This window comes from Gymnoscopelus microlampas (genome assembly GCF_963454915.1).
Source record: "Gymnoscopelus microlampas genome assembly, contig: SCAFFOLD_160, whole genome shotgun sequence".
NCBI lineage: Eukaryota > Metazoa > Chordata > Actinopteri > Myctophiformes > Myctophidae > Gymnoscopelus > Gymnoscopelus microlampas.
The window spans coordinates 7,501-32,500 of record NW_028155672.1 but is presented as its reverse complement, the minus strand read 5'-3'; the positions used below and the strand labels follow the sequence as shown (position 1 = coordinate 32,500).

At 42.9% G+C, this 25,000-nt stretch overlaps 1 protein-coding gene across 1 annotated transcript in view; it reads left to right on the top strand.

Moving 5' to 3' along the window:
- Nucleotides 1-25,000, top strand: part of LOC311041329 (caskin-1-like) — a gene marked incomplete at its 5' end in the record, with an annotated part of 52,991 nt that overhangs the window by 22,025 nt on the left and 5,966 nt on the right. Inside the window, 2 exons of the mRNA XM_084086232.1 lie at nt 22,685-22,782; nt 23,357-23,502. Of these exons, the coding sequence (XP_083942358.1) occupies nt 22,685-22,782; nt 23,357-23,502 (244 nt within the window). The remainder of the gene's footprint in view (nt 1-22,684; nt 22,783-23,356; nt 23,503-25,000) is intronic.

Here is a 25,000-nt window from a genome sequence, read left to right as displayed (position 1 = left end):
ATACATGGAATGAAAAATAAATAAATGAATAAATAAATCTACTGTGTGTGTGTGTGTGTGTGTGTGTGTGTGTGTGTGTGTGTGTGTGTGTGTGTTTGTATTACTATACTTGCGAGGACCAAGTATAGTAGAATTTGAAGAAATATACATTGTGAGGACCGCTTTCCTGGACCTCACAAGACAAATGGTTGTTTTATAGTTAAAATAACGATTTTTAGAGATACGTTAACAACTAGAAAAACATTCAGGTTAGGATTAGACATTTAGAGGTTAGGTTTAGGAATTGGAATTAGAGTTCAACATGATTTATACTTAGTTGCGCGCCAGTGTCATGCACCGGAAAACAGCCGATCTATACACGAATCCACGGAGCGTTGCCCTGCGCGCAGCCATTGCTGCGGTGTCAACGCTCCGCGGACGCGACACCGCAGCAATGGCAGCCTACAGGCAGCGCGTCTGTGGATTCGTCTATAAGCTCACAACGCGTCGCAGCGCGACGCGTTGTGGGCTTGTAGATCTGCTGTTTTTCGGCTTTAGGCTTATGGTTAAAAATGGCATTTTTTTTTAATGGCATTCATAACATGGCTGTCCTAAAGTGTTGATGTCCTCACACAAGTATAGTAATACAAACCTGTGTGTGTGTGTGTGTGTGTGTGGGAGAGAGAGAGAGAGAGAGAGTGAGAGAGAGAGAGTGCGCATGAGGCATGTACATGCTGGTTGTGTAACATGGTTTATACTTAATTTGTAATGGAAAAATTGTACGTGTGTTTTCCGGGCAAAACAAAAACAGATGGAAACACAGATAAAAGCTTCCTTGCCTCATATCAGTTGTGCCACTGTGTCAGTCTGAGCACTATACAGTAAATGTTTATGTATGTTTATACGTAAACATAACATGATGTGTTGCAGGAAATGTCGCCATGAAGCTTAATACCCAACATTATACCGAGGGCATTTAATGATTCAGCCTCTCCTTTCATCATGTGTTAACCCATTAAGACCTGGAACTGTGTCATTTTTAGATTTGAGCTAAAAAGCATTATTTTACACTTTTGTCTATTCAAAAATAGCAGATATACAAGCTCATAGCGCGGCACCGAGTGCCGCGCTATGAACTTGTAGATCTGCTATTTTTGAAAAATCGTGAAAATGTGTTCAAAACATTGAATATACATATCTCTAAAGCGAACATTTTTAACTCAAATCTTTGCTTCTGGGGTCCCTGGAACAAAATATTTTGATGGGGGTCCGTGGCCAAATACATATCATTCTGGGGGTCCTTGACATGAAAAAGATTGAGCACCACTGATATAGAAACATACGTTTTTCAGAATACTGTTGAGATTTAGGAGACATGTAGAATCGGCTTCAGGTCTCAATGGGTTAATATTCTAGTTCAGAATATTCCATCAGGAGTCAGCTGACATTCACATGATGTGATGGGGTCCGTCACTGGAGCGATGAATTACATCAGACGTTTGTAATAAGCAACACGCCTAATGAGTTTGAATGAATATAATTGATAATAGTTTAGGGTTGGAAGAGCTGTAATGAATCCACACGCACATTTATTTAGGATCTCATCATCACTTCCTACTCGGTGGGTGTTTCTGTTTTATTGTTGTAGTGTTATTTTTTGTCATCCAAGCAGTGGTGTAAAGTAACTAAGTACATTTACTTAAGTACTGTACTGAAGTTAAATTTTGAGGTATTTGAGTATTTCCAATTTCCAATACTTTTACTTCTACTCCACTACATCTCAGAGGCAAATATTGTACTTTTCTCGACGCGTTGTGAGCTTGTAGATCTGCTATTTTCAAATATTTTAGTACTTTTACTTTTGGTACTTTAAGTACTTTTCGATACCCATACTTTTTTACTTTTACTCAAGTACATCTTGAATTACGGACTTTTACTTGTAACAGAGTACTTCTACATTGCAGTATTGATACTTTTACTTAACTAAAACATTGGGAGTACTTCTTCCACCACTGCTTCCTGCTCGGTGGGTGTTTCTGTTTTATTGTTGTGGTGTTATTTTTTTTGTCATCCAAGCATCTTCAGCATTTCTTGCTGATCTAGTACAGTTTGTGCATGTGTTACTGTGCGTGTGCGCACGTGTAACCTCGCTGCTCATTGGCCTAAGTGCTGCCGATCGGCCGCTCGCATACTGTTAGTCATCTGTGACAGCAAGCCTGGAGAAATCACTGATCTTTATTTATAATATGTTCTTAAGATAATTAGCAGAGAAGGAGAGGGAACATAGAGGAGAGGAGAGGAGAGCAGAGGAGAAGAAGTGAGAGGAGAGAAGCATCGAAAAAGGACAGGAGAAAAGCGGTTGATGTAAAGAAATCAGAGTCGTTTGCGCCGATGGCCGAGAGGTTTAGGCACGTACCATAGAAGCTCTGATGCAGGCTGACAGTGAGTATACCGAGTTCGATTCCCAAGCCTGGCGGACCTTTGCTTGATGTCACTCCCCTTTCCCTGTCAATCTCCACTGACTGTGCTATCAAATAAAGGCAGAAAACTCACAAAACTATATACAGTATATATATAAAAAATCTGAGTCAAGACGAATAGTGACCAGGAGACCAAAGGAGAGGAGAGGATAATAATGAAAGAACAAGGGAGTAGTGTGGTGCTGTGGAACAGTGGTTCTCAAAGTGGGGTCCGGGGACCCCCAGGGGTACTTGAGGGGGTTCCAGGGGGTCCCCAGCTAAATGATGGACAGGAGCCAAATGGACCCTTATGGGTCTGTAACTCTGAGAGCGTACAAATGGAACCAAATGGACCCGTTAGGGTCCATTTGGTTCCATTTGTACGCTCTCAGAGTTAGATTAACATTGATTTTACAATATGAATTGGGGTCCCAGAGATAGAAATGCCATTAAATGGGGGTCCGTAGCCTAATGCCTGTCAAACTGGGGGTCCTTGAAATTAAAATGGTTGAGAATCACTGCTAGAGAGCCGTAAAAACCTTCTCTTATTGGGGTCCCTGGCTTATCTTTTGAAATGGGGGTCCGCGGGCTAATAAGTGTCAATTTGGGTGTCCTTGACATGAAAAAGTTTGAGAACCACTGCTGTAGAAAGCAAGAGAGTAGAGTAGGAGCTCAGAAGGAGGAGATATACAGTAGGTTAGAGACAGCCTCAGAGCAGGGACAGGTAATTAGGCGTAGAGATGGACGTACAGGACTGTGAGATTAAATGAGTTAGGGGGGACTTGTCACATGCACAGCACAGGAGAACATTATGTACCACAGAGGAGCCGGGTAGCTGAGTGCAGCAGAGCACCCACAGACAGTTTGTCGCCATATTAACCCTGAGGATTCTTTTTTTTTTGTATCTAGCCTTTATGTTGACAGGGAAAAGTCCTGGTACTTAGTTGAGCACTGATGTCGCACACCGAAAATAGCTCATCTACAAGCACAACGCGCTATGAGCTTGCAGTTGCAGATCAGCTATTTCCGGTGCGCAACCAGGTACTGTATAAATCAGGCATTACTAGTCCCTACCCAGCAATGTGTGTGTGTGTGTGTGTGTGTGTGTGTGTGTGTGTGTGTGTGTGTGTGTGTGTGTGTGTGTGTGTGTGTGTGTGTGTGTGTGTGTGTGTGTGTGTGTGTGTGTGTGTGTGTGTGTGTGTGTGTGTGGAGAGGAGCGCCCTCCCACTCATAAAACGCAGTGTGTGTGTGGACACGGACCCTAAATGAAGTTTGCATCGTTCTGCCGTTCTCTTGGCGCCGGCGTGTGTGTGTGTGTGTGTAAGCCAAGTGTAGCCAGCGGCTACAGATCCCATAGCCTGCGGGGCTGTAACCACGATGACAGATCCCATAGCCTGAACTCAGAATCTCTGGTGTTTACTGTTTATACAAAAACGCTAATAAACAGCTTATATATTTGGGAAAGTGAAAAACCGGCTATCACTGTCTGCCTATGAAAATGGTCAATGCCTGTGTGCAAGTCGGACGGACGGACGGACAGACAGAGGTTTCCTTAATATATAATAGGATTTCATATGCGAGCCGTACAGTGACTGCAGACAGTCCTCTATCCCTGCTGTATGAATATAGAAGTATTCGGAAAAACTGCATTTCGCCCCAAACAACTCAAGATTCAAGAAATTGTATTTGTCACATGCTCATACAGTACATGTACTGTACAGTCTGTGTGTGCAGTGAAATGTTGTTGCGGCACACTCCACCAGACTGAGCTAACAATACAGTATTATAATAGATAGATGATACATAAAAATAAAACATCCACTTGATTTTCTATTCATTTTTAATTAGAAAATTGTGGGAAGACAACACGTCTGCATTGTGGGAGACAACACTATGCAGCAGAAGGACGGTCAAAGTATATACATAGTGTATATACTAAGTAGCAGCAGTAGCGGTAGATATTTTGTGGTGAACTATACACATTCTCTATTTACAATCCCCCCCAAAAAACTGACAATTTCTGCAAAGAGATTTTCCAAAGAAAATACTGTAGTGCTCTGTTGGTGAGTGTGTAATTACAGGTTAACCCATTGAGACCGGGAACGCGTCTGTGTCATTTTAAGATTTCTTTGGCTAAAAATAGCAGATCTACAAGCTCATAGCGCGGCACGAGTGCCGCGCTATGAGCTTGTAGATCTGCTATTTTTTTTTAAATCGTGAAAATGTGTGCAAATCTTTGAATATATTTTTAACTCAAATCTTTGGTTCTGGGGGTCCCTGGAACAAAACATTTTCAGATGGTGGTCCGCGGCAAAATACATGTCATTTTGGAGGTCCTTGACATGAAAATGTTTGAGAACCACTGATATATATAGCAACATATGTTTTTTCAACAAAAAAAAACCTGTTTAGAATACATTTGTAGAATCCCCCAGAAACAAATATTTGAATTACAAATGTTTGCTTTAAAATATATATATTCAAAGATTTGCAACAAACCTTTTCAAAAATACCGAGTGCCGCGCTATGAGCTTGTAGATCTGCTATTTTTGAATAGCCCAAAGACATCTAAAAAGGACACACAGATGCGTATCCCGGTCTTAATGGGTTAAAGACATTTTGTTCCTTGTTCCGAACTCTTAATAGCTTGAGGGGGAAAGAATCTCCACTGAGTCTCTCTGTGGTGGCTTTGTGGCAGCTATAGGTATTTGCTTGGAGTGGGGGGGGGTTCTTCATCCATCTAGCCCTGCTGCAGGCACCATCTTCTTGAGTATACGAGCCCTGCTGGGAGGGGAGTGAAGTCCCCATGGTGCACTTGGCCCGGCAGCACCACCCTCTGCAGTGCTCGCTGGTCCCGAGAGGAGCTATTTCCATTTACTGTACCAGGCGGCGGGCAGGGCAGGCAGCACCAGTCAGAACGCTCTGTGTTGTATAGTGGAGTAGAAGGATTTCGGGATCTCCTCCTGGGAGGATTTCCTCAGCTAGCTGAGGAGGTAACGCTAGCTTGCCACCATTGGTGTGTGAAAGTGGGAAAAAGTGAGGACGCTGGTGTCGAGTGTTCGCTGCTTCACCTCCCAATGTGCTTCGAGCACTTGGAAAAGCGCTATAAAGATGCAATTCATTATTATTATTATAAGCAGCCGTGCACATGTTCATTGCTCATGCAGGCTGTAGACCCACGGTTTGTGATTAGGAAAAGACTTAACCATCACCGTGGGGTACAGTATCATCCACCACTGTTGCCATGCAGCTTGTCGTCACCTCCGTAAACTTGCTGACATTGTTTTCAGAGCTGATGTGGAACTTGCCCCAGTTTCGCGGCGATCCCGAGACTCCAACGGGGTCTGCAATGTTTTACGGAAATATTACCGTGGCTCGGGTCGCTAAAAGGGAGTACGGACATTACCGCGAGTGACTGCAAAGAGAAGATACTGTAGCAAGTGCAACATTATTAGCTGGTTAGCGGAACGCGTCACACACACACCTTCATCATCATCATCATCACACATTAAAGTTCACTGGTACACATTTGCGAGCAACGGAGGCAAAATATGGGCCAAATGACGGATACAAATGTATACCATCTGACCAATTGAAAGTTGATAGATTTTTAGGGCGAAATGTGGTGGAAATTGGAGAGGTGGTCTGGCAGAACATAGCTAGAACGTAGCAGAGACAATGAATAACACAAAGAATAAGTCGGAAGCGAAAATACCGCCGCGGAACTCGGACCACTCCCAAAGGAAGGCAGAATGGACAACACAATGATTGTCAGAATGAAAGAAACTCCCAAGTGAAACTCCCAAGGAAGGCAGAATGGACAACACAATGATTGTCAGAATGTTCCAGGTCAGGCGAGGGGGTTTTAATCTCCTGTGGATTACACCAGATGTTGTTCGTTATAAAATAGACTTACCGGGACAGACACCTCGCTCTGTTCAGGTGTCAGAACAGACAAGTGCTCAGGTATTGCCTGGTCCGATACCAGGGTTGTCAGCCATGTTTCCGACAGAGCACAAGCAGGGCTGTCACGATTACACTAATTGTCACTCAAATAATTGCAACTAACGATTTAATTGTGTTTGGCGGTGAACATTGGAACATGAGGCCTTTTAGGTTTCGTAATCAAAGATTGCACATGGGGCAGATATGACAAATAACTTAAATATACAAAGAAATTATTGACATATTTATTAGTTTTATACATACATAAAAATAGCAGAAATAGCTGATCTACAAGTTTACAACGCGTCACAAAGTGACGCGTTGTAAACTTGTAGATCAGCTATTTCTTTTTTTATATTTGAAAACATGGAAAACGATTATGACGATTATGCAAAAATAACTGCGACTATCTCAAATAATTGCGACGATAATAGAAGATTATGTAATAATTGTGACAGGCCTAAGCACAAGCAGTAATTGTGCAGTGACAGTGCTGCAAGCATGAAAACAGAGAGACATCTAGAATGTGGTCTGTGTGTAAGCATCATTTAGCATGTTATTAATCTAGCTGGGACATTTAACAAGTTAATATTTTTGTTGTCACTGCAGTATGACGAAGTAGGGCGTTAATTCACGAAAACAACATAAAAAGTTCAAACATGGAGATAAGAGGTATATCTGCCTGACCAGCAACGGTATGAATTACTCCGCTTATTGTTTATTCTAACCTTCATGTAAAAACATTATATAATACAGCACCACCAGCGCTAATTCAGAAATAGACATGAGCCTTCCTCCACCCACACTGAACACCACCCACCCCCCAACCACGAGCACTTCACCCAGCCAACAACCTGTTTCCTCTGGGGAGCCGTGTTCTGATTGGGCAGATTTGATGTGTACGGTGGTGTTGCGGGCGGCAGGAGCATTCATGTGGTCTTATATTATGATAGAAACACATCAGCAGGCGACAGGCTCCCACGTCCATTCAAATCTCTGCAATTATTGTCACTGCCAGGTTTATGGCCACTAAAAGCCCGCCTGCCCACACACACACACACACGCACACACACACACACACACACACACACACACACACACACACACACACACACACACACACACACACACACACACACACACACACACACACACACACACACACACACACACACACACACACACACACGCGCACGTACATATGCATGCATGGAGGACCACACAAGCATACAGTAACGTCACTTACATATACAGTACCGGTACCTCTAACACACATGTACACATACACACAATATAATGTACATGCATGGACATGCATTTGTGTGCTACAGATACATTCACTTGCAATACACACACACGCGCGTGCCCGCACACACACACACACACACACACACACACACACACACACACACACACACACACACACACACACACACACACACACACACACACACACACACACACACACACACCTGCACCATCATAAATAAGCAGATAGCTGTATAATAGGCAGAGCGACATACACTGATTGGCTTACAACAGACACCAGATCATACACACAGGACACTGTGATATATGAACACACACACACACACACACACACACACACGCACACGCACACGCACACGCACACGCACTCACACGCACACGCACATGCACACGCACTCACACGCACCCGCGCACGCACGCACACACACAGATACGATTAATCAACGGACAAGCACACACAAGCACTTGCATGCTTTTAATCTGGCACACACATTCACTTCTCACACTCCCACACACACGCTCATTAGCGAGCTGTCATTGCAGAGGTTCCTGTAAACAAACCACCAGCAGATGGGAGAAAGATAACCAGCCGTCACTCTTTCCCTACTTCTCTGTCCTCTCTCTCTCTCTCTCTCTCTCTCTCTCTCTCTCTCTCTCTCTCTCTCTGTCTCTTGCTTAATGGTAAATTGTGCATTTCTATTGCGCATTTTTCCAAAGACTCACACATATTCACACATGCACTGATGGCAGAAGAAACCACGCCACCAACCAAGTCAAGGCTCTCGCTGTGAATCTACTGCAGTGGTGATTAACTCATTAACAGCAGGAAAGCATCCGTGTAATTTTGCTTGTAGATCTGCTATTTCTGCTTTTTTTTATATATTTGAAAATGTGTGAACATTTTTCAACGTGGAAACGATAATGACGATTATGACGATTATGCAAAAATAATTGCGATTATCTCAAATGATTGCTAATGGCAACAAACTGCTCCGTTCCCATTGAAAAGCATCAGAATCCGTAGGTATAATTGAAGTTCGGTGTGACCGCAACCCTTAGAAGGCATTTGTAGAATTGGCTTCTTCTTAATGGGTTAATGACGGTGATGAGAGGACAATGGAGGACATGATGACGAAACTGACAGCAATGATGATGATGAGGATTTTGGTAGCCAGTAATGTGTGTGTGTGTGTGTGTGTGTGTGTGTGTGTGTGTGTGTGTGTGTGTGTGTGTGTGTGTGTGTGTGTGTGTGTGTGTGTGTGTGTGTGTGTGTGTGTGTGTGTGTGTGGGGTGGGGGGGGGGGGGGGGGTATTATTCGGTGTGCGATAGCATGGAAAGTCTCTCTAAGGAAGTCCTGAGGCAAAAAAAAAGATCTCTAATTACCAAAAGTAGGTCAAAGCACGTGTGTGTGTGTGTGTGTGTAGAGAGATAGAGAGAAAGAGAGAGAGAGGGTGTGTGTGTGTGTGTGTGTGTGTGTGTGTGTGTGTGTGTGTGTGTGTGTGTGTGTGTGTGTGTGTGTGCGCGCGTGCGTGCGTGTGTGTGAGGGAAAGAGAAAGAGACAGGTGAAGAGAACCTGTGTAAAGCCTGTCAGAGAGGGTGATAGCACTGCAGCAAGATTGTAAATTGATTTTGTGTGTGTGTGTGAGAGTGTGCATGCGACAGCATTTACATATGTGCCTATAATATGTGCATATGTGTTGGCATGTGTGAGTCTGCATGTGTCAATGTATGTGTGTCGGTATGCGTGTGTACTGTATGAGTTGGAGTGCAGGTTTGGCAGGGTTTACGTTGCGGTGAGGAGGGGTGAACTGCACCGTGTCGTAAGCACGTGTGTATGAAAGCGGGGGAGGGGGATATCCGACATGTCAAAGAGCGACACAGAACGCTAGAGAATAAAGGTATCTACAAGCTATGAGCTTGTAGATCTGCTATTTTTTTGTTTTAAAGTGAACATTTTTAACTCTGATCTGTGCTTCTGGGGAGTCCCTGGAACAACATATTTTGAGATGGGGGTCCGCGGCCATATAATTTTTGGGGTCCTTGACATGAAAAACATTTTTAGATATGAATTTGGCCGCGGACCCCCATCAGCCACAGAAGATTGAGAATAGGCCTGTCACAATTATTACTATTTTGCAGAATCGTCATAATCATTTCCATGCTGAAAAATGTTTTTCAAAAATAGTGGAAATAGCAGATCTACAAGCGTTGTGAGCTTGTAGATCAGCTATTTCCACATTTCTTTTTTATTTAAGTACATTCTATATTTTGATTGTTGGTATCGGTCAGAAAACAGTTGTTCACAAAGCCTAAAAGCCAAACAGAAATCACAATATGTTCCAATGTTCAACGTCAAAAACACAATGAAATCATTAGTCACAATAATGTTGTCATGGTGACGGCCCTGATTGAGAAAGAAGGGAGCAGGTCTGCAGAGACAGCGGTTAGAAGTAGAGCGACAGAAGATCAAAGAGGACGAAGAGAAAGCGAGGAGGGGCGTGGCGAGAAGAGAAGAGAACGAGGGAGGAGAGACATGCCGAACGATGGGAAGAGGGAGAAAGAAAGAAGGAGATGTAGAAGGAAGGGGGGATGGGGATTCCTTAAAAAAGTGAAAGAGGGATGGAGGGATTAAGAGAGAGGAGGGGGGAGTCAGAGGGAGGAACTAGATGTGTAGAGGAGGAGAGGAGAGATGGAGAGAAGGAGGGCATGAATATTTCATGGCAGGTTTTTACTACTTGGCTCTGAGGAGGGCTTCCCTGCCCCTCCCCCACGCACACGCACACGCACACGCACACGCGCACGCGCACACACACACACACACACACACACACACACACACACACACACACACACACACACACACACACACACACACACACACACTAGACAATCTCTGCAGGGCTTCACACGTGCAGACACATACACAAAAGTAATATGCAAGAACACACAGCACACATGCACGCACGCACGCACGCACGCGCACACGCACACGCACACGCACACACACACACACACACACACACACACACACACACACACACACACACACACACACACACACACACACACTACTTTATTATGCAGTGTACAGTAGTGCAGCAGCATTGTGTAACGCTATCCCTGTTTAACCCTGCGAGGGAACGGTGACATCACACAAATCCAGAACTGGGTTAAGACACATGCGCAGTCTGTCTGCTCAATGGCTCTTATACAGTACATATGTAGCATACTGTTGCAGAGACCGTCTATCTGCATTTTATTACCCATCTCTGACCACTTAACACGGTGTTAACGTGGTCCCACAGATTGAGAACCACTGGCCTACTTCATTGGACAAAATAATAGAAAATTGCCGATCTACAAGCTCACACAGTCTGTGTGCGATCATGCACGTTGTGAGTAGTAGATCAACTATTTTTTACATTGTTTTGAAAAAAGGGAAAGTGGTGAAGTGTGTCTGTGGGTCTTATGAATATTTAACCCATGAAAAGTATACAAGTGCTGGTGAATAAATAATAACTACATTGGATCAATTTGGAACACAGGTTCTCTTTCTCCATTTCCTGAAAAGTAGCCGTTTTTGACATACAAGGTTTCTACGACAGTGGTTCTCAAACTTTTTCACGTCAGGGACCCCCAAAATGATATGTATCTGGCCGTGGACCCCCATCTCAAAATATTTTGTTCCAGGGACCCCCCAGAAGCACAGATTTGAGTTGAACAAAAATATACACATTCAAAGATTTGCACACATTTTTCAAGATTTTTCAAAAATAGCCAAAGTATAAAATATATGGTTTAAGTGGTTGAAATGATAGTGACGCTTTATTAACACATTTTGCTGGGGACCCCCTGATACCCCTGGGGGTCCCCGGACCCCACTTTGAGAACCAACGTTCTACAAGACGGTGTTCAGTGTGCTACAGTGTACACATGATGCTTCACATCTGAGACCGTAGCGGTTCCTCTGATGTCCAACGTTGAGCTTCAAACACAAGATAACAGACATTCTGAGTCTGTCTGACTTTCATTATCCTTTCCCTTGCCCTTTTCCTGCTCTACACCAGTGTTTACAAAAACACCGGCCCATTTTTGGGGTCGCGTAACGATGTTTATGGGTCGTGAGTAAATTCTTTCAAAAATATTTTTGTCAAATATTTTACAAAAGAATTTCAGAAATGTAAACAGAGATAACTGCATAATAGGCAGAGTGACAGACACTGATTGGCTTACAACAGACACCAGATCAGATCACAAATGTGTTAAATAGGGCTTAAATAAGTGGTCAATTTATAGTGTATTTTTCTAAGTTTGGGTCACGGGCAGACAACAACATTATATAGTCTCAGCTGAAAAGGTTTGGGAAGTGATACTCTACACGGTCAAATCTGAGTGTTAATTTGAAGATGAAAGTAAAGAAATGGACCTGCTAGGGTAATCACGGAATAGACTTGGAAGTATTCTTTAAAAATGTAAAGAGATCCTGCAGTGAGTAAGCACACGTCACTCTGGGAGCGCAGTGCTCTTTAGTATGCTATTCCACCATGCACACACACACACACACACACACACACACACACACACACACACACACACACACACACACACACACACACACACACACACACACACACACACACACACTCACACTGAAAGCCAGAGTGTGACACGCATGCAATCTGTTTTCCCACTCTTTTCTAATTTTCTCTCTGCCTGTACCTCACACGCATTCACACGTTTCTATTTCCACCAATGGAGAGTCGGAACATGCAAGCGTGTTTTCACACACGCATGCACTCACACACACGCACGCACGCACGCACGCACGCACGCACGCACGCACGCACGCACGCACGCACGCACGCACGCACACACACACACACACACACACACACACACACACACACACACACACACACACACACACACACACACACACACACACACACACACACACACACACACACTTACCAATCGTAGTGCTGGAAGCATGGCCAAAGGGGACCGTCTCCATGGATACTGAGCATTCGTCCTCCAATCCCAGTTTAGCTATAGCATGGTTTCAGGGCCATCCAGTTCCATATAGAATATATACCTGTCTAGTTTAAAGCAGGTCTATACTGTCTGTTGGTCTATACAGTATGTGTATCCAATGGTGGACAGAGTACTCAACTCAAGTACTTGAGTACCTGGTCAAATATTACTCAACTACAAAGTGACTACAAGTTGCTCTGTCAAATTTGTACTTGAGTTAAAGTAGTGGAATACTTGCGTTTAAAAATACTTCTACGTCTGACAGTCTGCAATTCATATGTTTGTCTGTCTGTCTGTTCGTCGCTCTCTCTGAACATTCATTTCAGTTCACCTGTTTATCTGATTGTCTGACCGCCCTGTCTGTCTTTCTGTCTGTCTGTCTGTCTGTCTGTCTGTCTGTCTGTCTGTCTGTCTGTCTGTCTGTCTGTCTGTCTGTCTGTCTGTCTGTCTGTCTGTCTGTCTGTCTGTCTGTCAGCCTGTCTGTCTGTCTGTCAGCCTGCATGTGTTCCTGACCTACTGGATGTAGTGGGTTACTCATGTTTAGCCCACTAAAGCCTGATTTATACGTAATTACACACTGGTGTTGCATGCTGTAAATAGCAGATCTACAAGCTCGCTTGTGAGCTTGTAGATCTGCTATATTTACCGAGCACAACACCTGCACGCAACTAAGTATAACTGAGGCTTTAGTCCTATAATCCATGCTCATATCGTGTACGACGGTGTACAACAAAAACAGCCGATCTACAAACTCTGCTATTTCCGGCGCGTGACGCGCTGTCGTGCGACAAAGTATGAATCAGGCTTTATCCTATCCTTCCGGATTTGACACATCATCATATCTAATCCCCTTACCACTGTATCTATCTGCTGCCTTCAACGTCAGCTCTCTCTCTCTCTCTCTCTCTGGCACACGTCAGAGCTCTGACACGTTACATAACTCTACAGCAACACATAATACACTACATCTACACCAGACTAACTCCTCCATAGTAATACAGCACAGGCTTCATATGAAGGGAACACAATACAATATATGTCAGTGGTTCTCAAACTTTTCCATGTCAAGGACCCCCAAAATGATATGTATTAGGCCGCGGACCCCCATCTCAAATGTTTTGTTCCAGGGACCCCCCAGAAGCAAAGATTTGAGTTCGCAAATGTTCGCTTCAAAAATATGTATATTCAAAGGTTCACACAACTTTTCACGATTTTTCAAAAATAGCAGATCTACAAGCTCGTAGCGCGGCACTCAGTGCCGTGCTATGAGCTTGTATATCTGCTATTTTTGAATAGCCAAAGTATAAAATAATGGTTAAAGTGGTTAAAATGATTGTGATGCTATATTAACAAATTTTGCTGGGGACCCCCTGGAACCCCCCCAGGTCCGGGAACCCAATGTATTAGAATACAGTACAATATAATGCAATGGAAATAATAATAATGGAACAGAACAGAATGAAATAGAAATGACTGGATAGAATACAATGTCATGCAATATACATAAATAGATACATAGTACATAGATTGTACATATTTATATTATTCTTATTTTATTTTTATTCTCATATATTTATTTTATATTTTATAATATTTATGCCTTATTTCTGTACTTCACATTGTTGAGAACGTTTTGACTGTAAGAATGTTGCTATCATTCTACTCTTATTGTATACGTACGCATGACAAAAGTGTACTCGACCTTGAACCTCAGTACAATGGAAAAGAACATGCTAGAACAGAGAACTGAAACGAATGTGAACATTTACTTAGAGAGAACTTCAGTGATCCCATGGGAAATTCAGGTGTCACAGCGGCACTGCAGCAGCACTATTCCACATTTCCATATTCCATATGGCATTTCCATATACACGCCTCTCACTTTCTATGACAGATTCACACCTTCGGGTCTATAGATAGAGCAGAGATTGGTGAGACACTGGGGCTTGTGCAACTCCTCGGCAGAGAGAAGTCAGCTCGGTGCTGAAACTGAGTCCCTCTCAGTGTTAAGCATTCGATGTGTTAAATTGCTCTCGCTGTGCTACAGTGAGTTGAGGTAGGCAGAGAGTTCACATGATAATGTCAAATTATGCACCGGCTAAAGTGATAGGAAACACTTTTTGGGCTCTTGTTTCATTTTATTTTATTTTTATCCCATTTTTTCTGCCTACCTCAGCAAATTCAGTTAACATCTGGGAATTGTTGGCTAAGAAAAATATGAATTGATCGTAGTGGAGGAAGCAGACGGTAGCACTTCTCCCCAGCCTCCACAGGAGAGATTAATGTGTCATACTTTCTCTCCTCGTTTATCGAGCTCGGCTGATTCAGGACACCTACAGTAACCTTGCATGATTGCAGCCATTTTAGGTTCTAACGCTTATTAGCCACTTTTAGCTACAGTGTACTGCCTGGTTCCAGACGAATCTGCCATTGCAAAAACAAATAGGCTCTATGCACAGCAGCCATATTGGGAATGAATTGGGCCCCTTCCTTACTTCCTTCACAGGTGTTACCAATGATACTAATTAAGGCTCTGTTCCATTTAGTGTGGCATAGTGGTTGTCTTATTTTCAAGGACCCCCATAACTCTGAGAGTGTACAAATGGAACCAAATGGACCCTTACGGGTCCATTTGGTTCCATTTGTACACTCTCAGAGTTACACACCCACCATAAGGGGCCATTTGGGAACCAAAATGGAGTGTTTCTAGTGAGCCAACATGCACGTTATCAGCACCCTGACCAGAATGGAACAGAGCCTTCATTAGTATCATTGGTAACACCTGTGAAGGAAGTAAGAAGAAGCCCAATTTCTTTCTAATATGGCTGCTGTGCATAGCGCCTATACGCCCCCCTCATCTAGACTGAGTGGCAAAACATTGACCAGCATGGAGCATTGGAGTTTGGAAGCGCTCGTTGGAAATCACTCAACGGTCCTGCGTACCACCTGTTTCTAAATGGCACATAATGCAGGAGGCAGCAGGACGCTTCCAAACGCTGACACTTTGAACAATAATCACCTTCACAGAATGTATTGACAGAAAGAAACCCCATAATAACATGTCTACGGTGATTTTTTATGAAACAAAAACTTTGCAGATAGAAAGAGGATAATTCAAGCTTTCCGTACAGCTGCCATGTTGGTGAGTTTAACGTTGTTTAATACAATCAGATAGGACTTTTCTGTTTGGATGCATGGGGCTGTCAAGGCCAGAAAGTCGTTTTTTTGCCACTCAGTAGGCGTTCCCGCAGAACTTTTGGCTACGATGATGTCACGCGCATAGCCTCTATAGCAGGGGTCTTCAACGTTTTCAGGCCAAGGACCCCCTAGCTGAGAGAGAGATGAAGCAGGGACCCCCTACTCTATATTGTATAAAATTGTGTTTCATATTAAAGTTTTTTTTTTTTACTTAGTCTGCTCTTTTTTCCCTCTACACCTATAGCCTCTTTGCCAAAAATAGCCGATCTACAAGCTCTGCTGAGAGCTTGTAGATCGGCTATTTTTGGCTAATGTTCCCCTCAGAAATTGCAGGGTTCAAGTGGTTAATGTAAAAAAACTAAATCCTATCACACAAAGATTTGGCGGACCCCCTATAGTAGCTCTGAGGACCCCCTAGGGGTCCCGGACCCCCTGTTGAAGACCCCTGCTCTATAGAGTTTGGATTTCTCTCCCTCCGAAGTTGTGAGGGACAAATCAGGGCCCAGTAGGCAAATATTTTTGCTAAAATTCAAATATTTTTTTAATTTGCCCCTCTGAAATGCAGGTTCCACACAGAGATTCCAGACTAATATCTACGCAGTGATATTAGTCTGGCCATCGCCAGGCTATACTGTGTATACGCTTTTATCACATGTGGGTCCAATTACTAGAAATCTACTGTAGTAGCCTCTAACCCTGACGTTTGCCAACTGAGCTAATAGTATACGGCCAACTGCAAAAGGCAACCTAGAGGTGCACACAGCTGAGCTGTGTGGCATATTTCCCTTTCATTTAGGGTGCCTAGTAGTGTGTTTTTAACGCAAGGTTGTATTCAGCACCCTCCGGTGGTCAAATTTGCAAACAGAGTGACATACAGTACATGCATACACTGACAGATGGGGAAAAACAGACCTCAGTCATAACAATAGTATCACACACACTGGCTCAAGTATAATAATAATAGTGATAATAATAAACTTTATTTATATAGCACCTTTTTAAACAATGTTACAAAGTGCTTAACAACTTAAAATCAGACAGTGAACAATAAAAACAATTTACAACAACAACAACAAGAACAACACACAACAGTATCAGTGAGTATAAAGGAGAAGCACCGAAATTCTGCTGTTGAGAGGTTAAAAAGGCCTTTCTATAATAATGGGTCTTTAATTTGGTTTTAAAAATGGCAATGGAATTAGCAACCCTAACGTCCAAAGCGAGGCTGTTCCAGAGTCTAGGGGCCCTGACGGGCAAAGGCCTGATCACCTTGGTCACCAGCCTGGATGTAGGGATATCTAGTCGGGCCGCGTCAGAGGACCTTAGGCGGCGGACAGGCACATGGGGATCAAGCAGGTCAGCAAGATATTGTGGTGCCAGGCCATTAAGAGCTTTAAAAGTTAACAATAAAATCTTAAAATCTATTCTAAAAGTTACAGGCAGCCAGTGCAGTGCCGCCAGTACCGGGGTTATGTGCTCTGATCTCCTAGTTCCAGTAATGAGTCTGCCGGCGGCATTCTGTACCAATTGTAGACGGTGTATGGAACCTTTACTGAGAGTGGAGTATAGGGCGTTACAATAGGCTCTATGCACAGCAGCCATATTGGGAATGAATTGGGCCCCTTCCTTACTTCCTTCACAGGTGTTACCAATAATACTAATTAAGGCTGTGTTCCATTTAGTGTGGCATAGTGGTTATCTTGTTTTCAAGGACCCCCATAACTCTGAGAGTGTACAAATGGAACCAAATGGACCCGTAAGGGTCCATTTGGTTCCATTTGTACACTCTCAGAGTTATGGGGGTACACACCCACCATAAGGGTCCATTTGGGAACCAAAATGGAGTGTTTCTAGTGAGCCGACATGCACGATATCAGCACCCTGACCAGAATGGAACAGAGCCTTCATTAGTATCATTGGTAACACCTGTGAAGGAAGTAAGAAGGGGCCCAATTTCTCTCCAAAATGGCTGCTGTGCATAGAGCCTATTGTAGACGGTGTATGGAACCTTTGCTGAGAGTGGAGTATAGGGCGTTACAATAGTCTAGGCGGGATGAAATTAGGGCATTGACGACTTTGTGAAGGTTATAGGGGTGGAAAGTATTGGTCTGATTCTATGTATGTTCCTTATGTGGAAAAAGCAGGTACTGTACGAACCACAGTTTCTACCTGGGCCTCAAGACGGAGGTCAGAGTCCAGTAGTACCCCCAGATTCTTGGCTTCTGGTGTGACGTTTTTTGACATGGAGTCAAGACAGTTATGTAGCTGGGATCTAGAGGTGAGAGGGCCGAACAGGAGAATTTCTGATTTGTTTGAGTTGAGTTGTAGAACTAATAGTATACAGTGCAATATTGCATATAAATGGAAACCTTTATTCTTCATTCTTCTCCCATGTGAATGTACATTGAAAAGAGGTTAAAATTGAATTATTTCCTGCAGGAGGTACAAAGCGTGGCAGAGATTCAGTACATCCTTATGGTGTAAAGAACACAGAGAGACGGGGCGTGCTAATACGTAATACATCAAGCCTCCACTGATTTGTCAAGCCGAGGTTGTGGTGGTGTAGGACCGATGGATCTGGAAGCTGTCTTTAAGACCGCCTGACAGCAAACAGCAGGGGTCCTGACACACAGAGAGATTGCGAATGGATAGAGAGAATAGGGAGGTAGAAGAATGAAGAGAGGGACGGCGACACCTGTCACTTTTACTGTGAGTCAGAGAGAGTGATCGAGGGTTTAGCTGCAGCGTGCGTGTGTGTGTATGTGTATTGTGTGTATTGTGTGTGCACGCGCAGAGCTGTGCACAGACATTTTGTGGGGCAATTACACACTATCCCCACCCTGATGTTGCCACACCACCGCCATCCATGACCACACTTTTAAACAGAGAACGGGCTCTAAAGAGAAGGGGGGTGACTAATCACTGAATTAAACTAAACTGCCAAATATAACCACCTGCTTCAGAAGTTAATTGCATATTTGTAAGTTGTCCTGCATGACAGAGATAACGTTCTTTTAATGATAATTAGACTATCTTGCATGCTCGTGGGCACAGAGGCTAATAATGACAGCATTACAGTGTGAAGGTGGCAAGTTCTACTGGCTTACTTACAGTAATGTTTTGGTTTCTTTTACTGATACAAAATGAAGTGTTGTTTAACCCAGTGGTTCTCAATGTGGGGTCTGTGGACCCCCAGGGGTCCTTGGGTGGATTCCAGGGGGTCCCCAGCAAAATGTGTTAATATAGCATCACAATTATTTTAAACAATTTATCCATATTTTATACTTTGTCTATTCAAAAATAGACAAAGACAAATAGACTATTCACAGCGTGTCACCACTTTGTGACACACTGTGAGCTTGTACATCTGCTATTTTTTATTTTATTTTTTATTTTTTGGGGGGGGGATTTTCTTATTACACAAATCTTCTCTCCTGGGGGTCCCTGGCACAAAATATTTTCAGACAGGGGTCCGCCGCCAAATACATATTCATTTTGGGGTCCTTGACATGAAGAAGTTTGAGAACCACTGGTTTAACCATGATACAGTGAAGGTGCACACCTGAGTGAAATTACCCATATCACGGACTGGGGCTTTACTTGGGAGATGCAGTGCTTTTCATGATACGATGGATTTACTCTGGGCTGGAGAGCAGAGCAGCACTACTTATTAAATTGATATGGTATTATATTTTTTGTGAATACAAAGATATATTAAATATATTTCTATATTTATTTGATAGAATTTCGATATAAAATACAATTAACACTGGCCAAAAAAAAGTCCCTATCTGTGCACATGCCTTTATGTGTACTATGTGTGTGAGGGGGTGTACTGTACATGCATGTCTGTGTGTGTGTGTGTGTGTGTGTGTGTGTGTGTGTGTGTGTGTGTGTGTGTGTGTGTGTGTGTGTGTGTGTGTGTGTGTGTGTGTGTGTGTGTCCTTACTTTCTTGCTATATCATCCTACCCTTTCTCACGCTTATCCATCAAGAGCTGACATCAGTGTCATCAATGTGCGCGCACACACACACACACACACACACACACACACACACACACACACACACACACACACACACACACACACACACACACACACACACACACACACACACACACATACAGTATATATTCACAGTATATATTCACAGTATACACAGTACATGGTTGCTGGCAAATGTGTACAAACACTCATGCATGCACAAACATACACTCATGTAAACCTAGACTGACAAAGATAAATACACATAAACTCACATAAATACACATGATTGTAATATACACAATTTATACCATAGTGTCTCCCTCATCCCCAATCTCTCTCCTCCATCTTGTTGTGTTTTACAGCTGACGGGGTTGCTGGTACAGCTCATTGTGTTGTTGGGTAGATGGTACAGGGATGGGGGTAGATAGCTGATGGAGTCGATGATACAACTAATGTTTTTTTGTAGATGATTATATAATATGCTCGCAATCCTCTTAAATCTCTTTATAGTATGCCCTGACTGCCATTATCACTGACCTTTGCATGCTGTGTCTTTGCTCACGTGTGTACCGACAAGCTACACACGTGTTTGTACCGACGAGCTCACACGTTGTGAGCTTGTCGATAGGCTATATTCAGCGAGACGCTCGCGTAGAGCCCTGAGGGGGTTTAAGTGGTTAACCCATTAAGACCTGAAGCCGATTCTACAAAATGTCTTCTAAATCCCAACAGTGTTCTGAAAAAAACGTATGTTTCTATATCAGTGGTTCTCAAACATTTTCATGTCAAGGACTCCCAACATTATATGTATTTGACCTGCGACCCCCATCTCAAAATACTTTGTTCCAGGGACCCCCAGAAGCAAAGATTTGAGTTAAAAATATTCGCTTTAAAACAATATATATTCAAAGATTTGCACACATTTTCACGATTTTTCAAAAAATAGCTGATCTACAAGCTCATAGCGCGGCACTCGGTGCCGCGCTATGAGCTTGTAGATCTGCTATTTTCGAATCGCCAAAGTGTAAAATAATGCTTTTTAGCTCAAAACAAAAAATTACACAGATGCGTTCCAGGTCTTAAGTGGTTAAAGGACTATACCGCTATCACTACACCACACATGATTGCATCAATGTTGACTAAACCTCATGGCACTGTTACGATCCCTCTTCAAGATAACATTTTACTTAAAAATGCAGCTCCACAGTTATTATTATTATTATGTAGTAATTGTACAAAAGGATCAAACCATCCCACTCCTTTTTCATTCCCATTCCCACATTTGGATGTCATGCTAGCAGGCGTGAGTGACATCATTCTTATGTCATTATGGAACCTATATTTACAACTTTGGGCATACTTACAGTATATAATACGGCACAAGTAGACCAAAGGATTTAGAAGAGCAAGAGTAACCAGTAAGTGTGGAAGACAATGAAGAGGCAAAGGCATGCTAGGACGCATATCAGAAGAGATATGAGAGAGAGAAGGAATAGAAACAGAAATAGAAATAAATATGACTGTTAGGCAGTATTAAACCCAGGTTATATCATCTGATTCTGCCTAAGGGTGACGTTTTTGTTAACCCAGATCGTTAGCCGAACCAGCCGGATTTTGCTTGAACAACGAAACCACTGTTCTTACTGGATGACCTGAACTGATTGCTGCCACCCCATAGAGCTATATGGAGTGCATCCTCTCCTACTGTATGTGTGAAGATATAAACAGTACCGTGTGTGTTTTTTTCAGTTTGTTAAGTCTGAATTAGCAAGTCACAAGTTTAGCTGTGTTTCACAGTTCCATAGCTTTTCAACGTGAATGGCAGTGAATAGAGAGAGAGAAAAAAAGAAAAAAGAAAGCCATTCCGAGAAAATGGGCTAAAGATAATAGACCATTGATTCTCAAAGTGGGGTTCGGGGACCCCCAGGGGTACTTGAGGGGGTTCCAGGGGGTCCCCAGCTAAATGATGGATAGGAACCAAATGGACCCTTATGGGTCTGTAACTCTGAGAGTTAAGTTAACATTGATTTTACAACATGAATTGGGGTCCCAGAGATAGAAATGCCATTAAATGGGGGTCCCTAGCCCTAATGCATGTCAAACTGGCGGTCCTTAAAATGTATCTTTTCAAATGGGGGTCCGCGGGCTAATAAGTGTCCATTTGGGGGTCCTTGACATGAAAAAGTTTGAGAACCACTGTAATAGACAATGACATGTAAAGACACCGGTGTACACCTCACTCCTCATTGATCTGCTCAAATGAATGAATGAATGTCCTGCAAATTATCAGGGACGTGCACAGATAGACTCTAGGTGTTGCTAGAGCACCTGCCCTTTGCCCTCTTGACCAGAAGTGCCCTTTTGAAAAAAAGGGGGAAAAAGTGTTTTTTTTTTTCAGTTTACAGCAGGGGTCTTCAACAGGGGGTCCAGGACCCCTAGGGGGTCCTCAGAGTTACTACAGGGGGTCCGCCAAATCTTTATGTGATATGATTTTTCTTTTTACCATAACCACTCGAAATCTAGCATCCCTTTTCTGAGGAGAACTTTAGCCAAAAATAGCAGATCTACAAGCCCACAACGCCTCGCGCTGCGAGGCATTGAGGGCTTGTAGATCTGCTATTTTTGGCAAAGAGGTATAGGTGTAGAGGGGAAAAAGAGCAGACCAAGTAAACACAAAAAAAGTATAATTTACTTGAGCACCTGCCCCTCAAAATGTCTGTGCACGCCACTGCAAATTATAACCTAAATGATTTTTGAATAGTTCAGTTGACACAAAGGAGTAACGTTTCTGAATGCATTCATTGTGTTGTAGGTTTGCTGCGCTGCATCATGCGGCTCTCAACGGTAACCTGGAGCTCATCTCTCTGCTGCTGGAGTCACAGGCTGCTGTGGACATCAGAGACCAGAAAGGTGACAGAGCTACGGTTATTTGAACACTTTAATCACTAGTTTACTTTGCAGATATAAATTTATTATATTATAAAACAATACATTAACCACTTTAGCCCTATTTTATACCAAGGCTATTTGAAAATAGGCAATCTACAAGCTCACAATGCGTCGCATCGCGAGCTTGTAGATCTGCTATTTTCAATTTTTTTTACTTTTGGTACTTTAAGTACATTTAGATACCAATACTTTTGTACTTTCACTCAAGTAAATGTTGAATTCTGGACTTTTACATTGCAGTATTGATACTTTTACTTAAGCAAAACATTTAAGTACTTTTTCCACCACTGGACATGAGTGTATCTTCTTTTCTTTGTGTGTGTGTGTGTGTGTGTGTGTGTGTGTGTGTGTGTGTGTGTGTGTGTGTGTGTGTGTGTGTGTGTGTGTGTGTGTGTGTGTGTGTGTGTGTGTGTGTGTGTGTGTGTGTGTGTGTGTGCGTGCGTGCGTGCGTGCGTGCGTGCGTGCGTGCGTGCGTGCGTGCGTGCGTGCGTGCGTGCGTGCGTGTGTGTGCGCGCGTGTGTGTGTGCGTGTGCAGGCATGCGGCCGCTGCACTACGCGGCCTGGCAGGGTAAGGCGGAGCCCATGAAGATGCTGCTGAAGTCCGGTTCTTCAGTCAACGGCCAATCAGATGAAGGCCAGATCCCTCTTCACCTCGCAGCACAGCATGGACACTACGACGTGGTGAGAACCATTCACACCACACGCCTGTGGTGTAAAGTAACTAAGTACATTTACTCAAGTACTGTACTTAAGTACAATTTTGAGGTGTTTTTTCTTTACCCGGAGTACTTTCAATTTTTTGTACTTTTACTCCACAACAATTATTTGAAAACTTTAGCTACTAGTTACTTTGCAGATATAAATTATTACATTATAAAACATACATTAACCACTTCAGGCCTATTTTATACCAAGGCTATTTGAAAATAGCCGATCTACAAGCTCACAACGCGTCGCATCGCGACGCGTTGTGAGCTTGTAGATCTGCTATTTTCAAACATTTTAGTGCTTTTACTCAAGTAACATTTTGAACACAGGCCTTTTACTTGTAACAGAGTATTTTTATATGGTGGTATTGCTACTTTTACTTAAGTACAACATTTTAATACTTTTTGTGCGTCGCCGGGTCGCGCATCTAAAATAGCAGATCTGCAAGCTCACAACATAGCCATTGCGACGCGTTGTGCGAGGTTATAGATTTATAGCCACACCAGCGCACAACCAAGTATAAATCAGGCTTAACTAATCCAATAGTTGCTTCTACACTGTGAAATCCTCAGTGTTGATTTAATTTCACTGTGTACTGTAGCTCTGAGTAAAAGATAAACACTTTTACTGTGGAAAATTGCCCGTGGCTCGACAGAAGAAGAAAAAAACTGAAAATGCAATAAGCATACACAGCTTCCAATACATATTCCAGTTCTTATTGGAAAAAGGGGGGAAAAAAGCAATACAGTAGTTCCTGCCGTAGAATTCTTTTTTTTTTGGGTCTTTTCTGTGTTGCAGACTGTAAAAGCAATATGTTTTTTGCAGTGCGTAATGGAGCTGCCACCATGCTTGAAAGAATTTCATTGTTATTGAGTTTCAAAGGAGAATTTCATTGTCTCACGGTCTGCTCTAAAAGGCTGTTTCAGAGGCACCAGAGAAGCCTTTTCCTGCTCAGTTAACCCCATTCAATGCGGCAACGCATACTCTGTCATTTTAGATTTTTAGCTACAGTATAACCACTATTTAATACTTTGGGCTTTTTTTTTTTAAATCATGTTTTTTTGGAATACAATGTCGCCTCCACGGCGTTTAAAAATTCATCGGATGAAGGTAATTACGCTGGCAAGGGGATAACAAACAATGTTTAATACCTTGGCGGGTGATGTGTTAAAGCGGCCATTTAAAACTAAAATCTTTTTCATGCTAAGGACCAGAAGCAAAGATTTGAGTTTAAAAAAATCGCTTTAAAAAAAATGGCGGCTCTACAAGCTCATCGAGTGCCGCGCTATGAGCTTGTAGATCTGCTATTTTTGAATAGCCAAAGTATAAAATAATGGTTAAAGTGGTTACACAGATAGACATACAGTAGCACACTAGCATATAGCCCTGAGGGACCCCGCTCGACCATATGGGGCTTAAGTGGTTAAAAAACACAAACAGTGGCGGAAGCACTGAAGGACTTCTTGCAAGC